The 8,804-nt window shown below is 41.7% G+C and overlaps 1 protein-coding gene across 1 annotated transcript in view; it reads left to right on the top strand.

Moving 5' to 3' along the window:
* Armc1 (armadillo repeat containing 1) overlaps nt 1–4,405 on the top strand; it is a 32,903-nt gene extending 28,498 nt beyond the window's left edge. The window contains exons 5-7 of the mRNA XM_021195829.1: nt 1,410–1,526; nt 1,617–1,691; nt 2,325–4,405. Of these exons, the coding sequence (XP_021051488.1) occupies nt 1,410–1,526; nt 1,617–1,691; nt 2,325–2,516 (384 nt within the window). The 3' untranslated portion in view covers nt 2,517–4,405. The remainder of the gene's footprint in view (nt 1–1,409; nt 1,527–1,616; nt 1,692–2,324) is intronic.
* The last annotated feature ends 4,399 nt before the right edge of the window (nt 4,406–8,804 follow it).

The following is an 8,804-nucleotide window of genomic DNA, read 5'->3' as shown; positions in this document are numbered from 1 at the left end:
GTATCTAGGTTTGGTGGCTGATGATGGGATGGACTCCGAATGGGGTCCTCTCTGGATAGTCCATCCCAAAATGAGAATATTGATAATACTTGATATTGCCATGAATAATGAACTATTTATAAGGGACAATAACTCAAACGCCAGATGCTTTTAATTCTAACATAAGCCTAGAGATTTTTTTCCATTTTTTTTTTTTTTTTCCTGAGACAGGGTTTCTCTGTGTAGCCTTGGCTGTCCTGGAACTCACTTTGTAGACCAGGCTGGCCTCGAACTCAAAAATCCTCCTGCCTCTGCCTCCCAAATGCTGGGATTAAAGGCATGCCAGGGTGTTCTTGAACTCAGAAATCTACCTGCCTCTGCCTCCCGAGTGCAGGAATTAAGGCATGCACCACCACTGCCCTGCTCTAACATATCTAATTGACCATTTGGGAATTTCACATCCTATACCCCAAGCACAGTCACTTCCCAGTTCTTTCAGGTCTACCCCCCCCCTTTCAAACCCCTCCTCCTGCATACACAAAAGAAGAGAAAACCAAATCCAACTAGAGATTCTTAAACTAGAATAGAGGGCTAGGGAGTGAATGTTTCAGGCGTACCATACACTCTCTGTTGTACTTGCCAACTCTGTCTCATCATTAAGCTGCAGTCAGATGATATGTAAGTAAACGAATGTGGCTGTCTCAAGAGAACTGCACAAAAATAGCTGAAGGACTGCAGTTTGATCACCCTTAAGCTTGAGGAACCTCTACTTCTCTGTTTTTGAGCACTTTGTCCTGTTATTCATTTGTTCTTTCTATGATATTAATTAACATTGGGTGATGTCTTTCTGATACTAGAAATTATTAAAAGCACGTATTAATATTGAAGTTTGAGCTAGGTAGAGATAACATAAACTTTTTAATCCTAGCACTCGGGAGGCCAAGGAAGGCTGATCTCTGAGTTTGAGGCCAGCCTGGTTTCAGGACAGCCAGGGTTACCCCCACCTCCCCCCAAAAATGGAGTTTGAATTATGCTAGGAATTACTGATAAGTTGGAATCCAGACCTAGTTCAATTAACACATAGCAATGTTTCATGCTTTGTCAACAGTGGACCACATACTTTTCTGTGGCACCATAAGATTATAATGCTGCTGTTGTTACTGTGTTAGATATGCTTACGTAGACAAGCATGTACCTTCATTATTCATTTCCTTGCAATTTCCAGTATAGGAATAAGCTGTTGGAGGCTTAACGTAGTAGGCTACACCTTACAGCTTATGCATGTAGTAGGCTTTGACATGTAGGTTTGTATATTTCTGTTCCTTAGTGTTTTAAAAGGGACAGAATCAGCACTGATGAATAGTGTATGTGGTTTGAGTTGGTGTCTTTCCTCTGCCTGTTTTAATAACTGTCTGCTTGCACTTTTTCAGTCTCGACGAAATCTATGTGAAGAGGCTTTGTTAAAAATTAAAGGTGTTATTAGCTTTACTTTTCAAATGGCTGTTCAAAGATGCGTGGTGCGAATCCGTTCAGATTTGAAAGCAGAGGTTAGTACTTTCAACAACTGAATGAAGGTATGCATGATGTTCTAAATTAGCACATGATCATTTAGAACTGTTCCTTTTATCCCGGCCCAGGCTTTGGCGTCAGCAATAGCATCAACCAAGGTCATGAAAGCTCAGCAAGTTGTGAAGAGCGAAAGTGGGGAAGAGGTAAAGCTTGTCCTTTACTCAGTCCTGCCAAGCTGGGCAGCGTGATTACTTCTTATGAATAGGAAATTATAACATTTGTAGAGGAATAGTTATGAAATTCATATATATACATTAATTAACAAACAGTTAATTACTGTCTCAGTAGTATAGAGAATTTGTTCTGAAGTTCAGAGTGCTCTTGTAAGGTGAACTTTGAGTGCAGTGGAGCTGCGATGCACATGGATGTGTATGTGTAAGGGATACCGTTTCCTTACACTCTTTGAGTACTTCCTTTCCAACTTGAACTAGTTTTGCCAATCCAAGAAAATAAAAGTACACCTTTTTGAACAAGTCAATATGGTGAGTACTAGCTTCTGTGCTGAGGAGGAATGCGTCTGTAAGCTGTGAGCTCCTTTGGCTTCCCGCAGATGTGTTCAAAGTGCCCCTGCACCTGTTTAACCCATTTCTACATTGATAGGTTACTCCTGTCTTAGAACCCAGACAGACTGACTGCATGAAAGGAGAAAGTGTTAGACTTGGAGCCCTTGAGACTCGTGGGAATGAAGATGATGCTTAGAATGAGGGTGTGGCTTGGGGGATGTAGGAGTCATCTTAGGTTGGTTTGTAATGGCTCTTCTGGCTTCTCTTTGTCAGATGCTGGTCCCTTTTCAGGATGCCCCTGTGGAAGTGGAAGAGAACACAGAGCTACCTGACTACCTGCCTGAGGATGAGAGTCCCACAAAGGAGCAGGACAAGGCGGTATCCCGGGTTGGATCACACCCTGAAGGTGGAGCCAGCTGGTTGAGCACAGCTGCAAACTTTTTATCCAGATCATTTTACTGGTGACTTCAACTTCAGTTTGGGGCTCAAGGACTGTACAAACCAACAGGGGGCCAGCTTTCCATTGTTGTGGTGAACTGTCAAGTGCAATTTGCAATAAATTATCATGGAAAGTTTCTAGATTACATGACTATGTATCTGCATTTTACATCTTATGGGACATTTTCCGCACAAGACAGAGGCTACAGGTCAAGTTTGTTTATGAAGGTATTTTGGTATTGTTTTCCTTTGCTTAATTGCCTCACATTTTGTTCTAAAAAAACATGGGTCCACTGTTAAAACCAAATGTATATGTAGCTTTATATTCTGTTTTTACAGAGGCATGTGATTGGAAAACTCATTTTCTCCTCAAGCCTCAGGAGTCTTCTAAAAAGTTTTGCGTAGCTCAAGTTGTGCATGAATTACCGAATATATTTTTTTTTTCAGCTTTTCTTCATGAACGATATTTGACATGTGCTTTCGTACCCTTCTCTGAAAGTTGAAAACATACCTACTTAGCCCCTTCTGTGCCTTTTTTATTTTGCCAACCATGTTTTATGGAAAAGACATTAGCAGTTACATTTTGCAAATGGAATTGTGTTCATTTGAACATAGAAGTACCTAAAAAGAAAAAAAAGATCTCTACAAAGAGCTGTACAGTCATACTTGCTGTAATTTTAATAAGATTACTGTAGGCCAGTTAAAACAAGGGACGTTTGCTGTAAAGTGCTTTGGGGAGGATTTGAATGTGGCCAAGCCTGGCTCTATTGACTCCTGCTCACTTCGGTTAGAGTGGCTTTTAAGAATTAAGTCCACTGTGATGTTTGAGCAGCAGATGGTGTCTTGGCCTTACTCTGTGGTGACACTGTACCCTGCTAGAGAAGAGTGATCGTTTAAACAACTGACAAACTTGAAAACGAAATTGGATGCCTAGAATGCCGCAGTGCCACCTTGGCCGGTCTGACGTCAGACATCAACTGCCTGGCACATACCCATCCCAGAGATGATGCTTCTTATTGCCTTTTTGTGGTTATTAAGAAAGTACTGCAGTCAGTTTGATTAAAACAGGATTCACGTTATTGCTTAGAGAGAAAGAAAACCAGCACCGGTCACTTATTCTTATTTTTCATATCTATCCAGAAAACTGACTTCAGTGAAGGTAAGATAGACATACACTTGTGTTTTTCTTTAAGACTGAACTACACGTATGCGATGCTTTCTTAAGATTCTAACATATTCGACAACTAATATTTCTTTTTAGAAGTCAGCTTAATCTATGTAAAGGCAACATCATTAAAACTAACAGGAAGAAACTGAAATGCATCTTCACCAGGTAGAGCTGCTGTTTTGCTACTTGGAGAAAGTGAAGGGAAGTTGGACCCTGGAGGTTTCCTTGCATCTGTGTTGTCTCTCAGAGACCGTTGAAGCCATCCGGTGTTGCCGAGGAGAAACAACCGTGCAATCCTATGGCCCATGAGACCATTAAGTTCATTAACATATGGCTTTCTGGAAGGAAGGTGTTGAAGGCATTTAGAGCATTTTACCAGTGTCTGGTCTCTGATTCAAGTGCTATGTACAAGCAGAAAGCAGCCATTTTCAGGGCACATCGCTAAGCTGTATTACTGCTTGCTGCCAGAACCAGATGTGCTGAAGACAAACAACAAATCACCTCCTTTCTATATCCATTAGAGCAAAGTTTACTTTCTGTTTCAACAGTTTTTTATTTTATTTTGCATTGTCACACATTTATTTAAGAACTATAGCCCTTTTGGTAGTGATGGTCCAGGTCAGTTGGTATTTCGGACTGATGTTTGCGTGTGTCTAGGTGTTCAAGGACTCTCAGAGAACTCAAGGCAACTATAATGGCAGTTTTTGAAATATATTGTAAGATAATAAAAGATAACAGTGAAAATCAAGTGAATATTGTATTTTTTAATTTTTATTTATCAACTCGACTGCCCGCCCATCCATCCATCCATCCATCCATCCATCCGTCCGTCCGTCCATCCATGTGTCTGTGTGCACATGTCTGGGAGAGTCAGGAGACTATTAGGTTACTGGAGCTGGAGTTACAGGCTGTTGTGAGCTGTCTGATATGGTTGCTGGGAGTTGGGCTCAGTGCTCTGCAAGAATAACACATGTTCTTAACCACTGAGTTAATTCTCTAGCTCTGGGATATTGTAGTATAAAGATTGATCCTTAATTACACTCTCTCTCTCTCTCTCTCTCTCTCTCTCTCTCTGTGTGTGTGTGTGTGTGTGTGTGTGTGTGTGTGTGTGTGTGTGATGCTGGGTATCCAACCAGTGATCAAGATTCTTTTTAAGCCTGTTTGAAATGATCTATTTATATATTTAGAGACAAGATCTTACTGTTTTGTCCAAGCTGGCCTGAGCCTTTTATGTGGCCCACCTTAACCTTGAACTCTAGATTCTCTTGCTTACATCCCGAATGGCAGGATTATAGGCATGTATTACCATGCCAGGCTCTTTGGCAGTTTGCAGACATAATGTATGGCACATAGTCTTAGCTCTATAGTTGCAAGAGTTAGGGGAAGTACCTTACCTGTTACTATGTAACTATGTGTGGACCCCTGAGCTGGACAAACCAGACCTGCACTCTTGTCTTGCTTTTGGGTTTGGTTTTCCAGGGCCTCTTGTAGAAGCTTGTGTTCCAACCTCAGATCTACCCATATTCTGATTTTAAAGAATTGTTACAGGAGAATAAAAATTGCTTCTTGTTACTTGCAACCTGTATAAGACTAGACAGTAATCCCTGAACTATATAGCAAACTGAAGGTAAATACAGGATCATTTATAGGGTTCAGTGAGACCATGATGTTTTACAAGAAATACTTACTGGTATCTGGTGGAATTGTTGCTACTGGTCATGTGGCACGATTATCACAATGTTAACATTGATTCATGCCCTCTCTCCTGCCCTCTGTACATGTGCACATATGCCAAGGCACACATGTAGAAACAGCTTCTGGAAGTTAGCTCTCTCCTTCCATCATGTCAATTCCCAGTATTGAACTGAGGTTGTCAGGTGTAGCTTGGCCAGTAGTCGTCTGTCCCTGATGAGCGATCTTATCGGCCTCTTGAATCTCAAGAGATAACCCACTATTAGCCTTTAACTCATCTACTCAAGACTCATCAAGAGTTTGGGGTTGTTTCTGAGGCTTATTTATCTGTAGTTTTTATCTAAAATTACCCCTTGAATCCATTTATCCATTGTCAGATTTTTTTCCCCTCTCAGATGCTGAAATGCATATTTATCTAGAAAGTACAGACGTGATGAAACGTAAGAAAATGTTAACATTTAAGACTAGTATGCAAGAGCTTTTGTACTGTTCATATATGGTTTCCGTAAGTCTAAAAGTGGCATGACACTGATACATTATAACCACTGATAGAAAAGTCAATACAGAATAAATGTAAGTTTGATGGAAAAGTTACTCCACCAGACACTAAGTACAGTGACTAAGACACTAAGAAGAGCCATATAGTCACTGTTGTAGTTATTTTTTTTATTTTTGTGAAACCCTTTTATTTTTATTATATTTTCCATATATGAATATTTTTAACTTATTAGATATTTTCTTCATTTACATTTTAAATGCTATTCCGAATGTCCCCTATACCCTCCCCCCGACCCTGCTCCCCTGCCCACCCAGTCCCACTACTTGGCCCTGGCCTTCCCCTGTGCTGGGTCATATAAAGTTTGCAAGGCCAAGGGGCATCTCTTCCCAACGATGGCTGACTAGGCCATCTTCTGCTATATATGCAGCTGGAGACACGAGCTTTAGGGATACTGATTAGTTCATATTGTTGTTTCAAGTAATTACTTTTTAAATTAATTTTATTTACTGCCCAAATGTTGCCTCCCCATCTTCCCTGTGCCCCCTCCCCAATCTAGAGTTCTTCCCCTCATCACCCCTCCCCTTTGCCTCTGAGAGGATGCCCCACCTCTCTTCATCCCCCTTCCCTGGGGCATCAAGTCTACATGATTAGGTTCATCTTCTTCCACTGAGGCTAGACAGGGCAGTCTTTTGCTACATAGGTGCTGGGGGCTTCAGAGCAGCCTATGTATACTGTTTGGTTGGTGGTAGGGTCCTGTATAGCTCCCTAGGGTTTAGGTTAGTTGATACTGTTGATCTTCCTGTGAGGTTGCCATCCCCTCCAGTTCCTTCAATCCTTCCCCTAACTCTTCTACAGGGGTCCCCAACTTCAGTCCAATGCTTGGCTGTGAGTATCTGCATCTCTCTCAGTTGCTGGTAGAACCTCTCAGAGGACAGCCATGCTAGGCTCCTGTCTGCAAGCACAACATAGCATTAGTAATGGTGTCAGGGTTTGGTGCCTGCCCATGGAATGGTTCCCAAGTTTGGACAGTCACAGACCAGCCATTCCTTCAGTCTGCTCCATTTTTGATCCTGCACTTCCTTTACACAGGAGCAATTTTGGGTTGCAAGTTTTGTAGATAGGTTGATGTCCCCATCCATCTACTCAGGGTCCTGTCTGACTACTGGAGGTGGTCTCAGGTTCCATATCCTTACTTTTGGGCATTTTGGCTAAGCTCACCCACATTGAGTCCTGGGAGCCTCCTTATCCCAGGTCTTTGGGACTTTCTAGAGGTTCCTCCCACCCCACACCCCTGACAGCTGCTTATGTCCATTCATTCTCCTGGCCCTCTCAGCTTCTGTCTTTCTCCATACCTGATCCTGTTTGGTCTATTGTTTTTATGTGTGTATATGCTTGGGTAAGAAGCATACACTACACTTCTAACATGTTCAAAATATTTGTTTATCCAGAATAAAGTCATTGTACTCTCCTTTGCAACCTTACTCACTGGTTCTCACCATTGATACTTCAAATGTCTTATCAACAAATAAACTTAACCAACCTCTTCATGATTCCCCTGCACTCTACAAATGACCGTATCATGTCCCATATCTTACCCTTTGTCTCAAATTATTACTCTATACTTTCTACATTGATTTTTTTATCTGAATTCTGCGTATGAGAAAAAATGTATTTGTCTAAGTCTTACTTGTATGCTTCATATTTTGGTTCCACTCAATTTATTTGAAACTCATATCTTATTTGTATCTATAGGCGTGTGAGTTTTCATGAGTTTAAGGCAGCACTACATGCATGAGTCCACAGAGGCTACAAGAGAGCATTGCTTCCCCTGGAACTGGAGTTGGAGGTGATTATGAATAAGATGGTTGCAAGGAAACAAACTTGGGTCCTCTGCAAGGGTAGTAACAATGGTAACCACTGAGCCACATCTCTAAGCCCATTCTCTAATTTCATTCTTAATAGATGACTAGTACTCCACTGTGTGTGTGACACTATTCTGCCTTTATTCACTTACGGGGCTCAGATTGGTTTCATATATTGGCACTTATTAAGAGTGCAAAAAGAAAGTAATGCACTGGCATAATGGCTAGTATTAATTATCAACTTGACAATCTAGACTCCCCTGGGAGATAGGCTTCTGAGCATGCCTGTTGGGGTTATTCTGATTGTAGTAATTGAAGTGAAGGCCCATCCTTTGTAGTGACATCATTCCCTAAACTGTAAGTAGAGAACAGTAGCTGTTACTTAGTAGGAGAAGTAGGATGAAGTCCACCATGTCTGGATAGCTTTCTAAGCTTGGCACAAAATGGAGGACTCCCTTTCTTCGTGGGGCTTCTCTTTCTTTGTCTAACCTTACATGGAGAGTGTCTCTGAGTACAGATGTGTGACCTTATCTGCAAGGACTGTACACTCAGCACACAAGTCCTGCTCTAGCTTCCCACCTATATGATAACTAAATACTGTGTTATAGCTAATCAACCCTTCCTGCCTTTATGATAATTACTGTACTATGACCAAGCAGTCCTTTCCACCCATACCCCTAAGAACCCTTATATTTTTACCCTCCCCCTGAAACAATAAAAGAGAGCTGTTACTGAAGCTGACTCCTGGAAATCCTTCTGTCATACTCATAGCTATCCGAACCTTGTTTGTCAGTTCTGCTCCCTCTACTCCCTTGGCCAATGACCCCCAAGGAAAGGGAGACCCACAGGTAACTGAGCAGTAACAAACACTTCTCAGTCCTGGTTCCTGATTGAGCATGTGATGTGGCCAGCTGCTTCAAGTTCCTCTCCCCTGACTCGTCATGATGGACTGTGATCCAGAGTAAACCTGTTCTCCCTCAAGGTACTTTTGTCAGATTTATTCCTACAGCAACAGCAGACATCTCTTGAGTACTGATTAGGTTCATGGCAAACTCTCTCTCTCTCTCTCTCTCTCTCTCTCTCTCTCTCTCTCT

Source organism: Mus pahari, chromosome 4 (assembly GCF_900095145.1).
Source record: "Mus pahari chromosome 4, PAHARI_EIJ_v1.1, whole genome shotgun sequence".
In the NCBI taxonomy this organism is placed as follows: Eukaryota; Metazoa; Chordata; class Mammalia; order Rodentia; family Muridae; genus Mus; species Mus pahari.
Note: the sequence above shows the minus strand (reverse complement) of the source record. Positions and strands in the feature narration are given on the sequence as shown.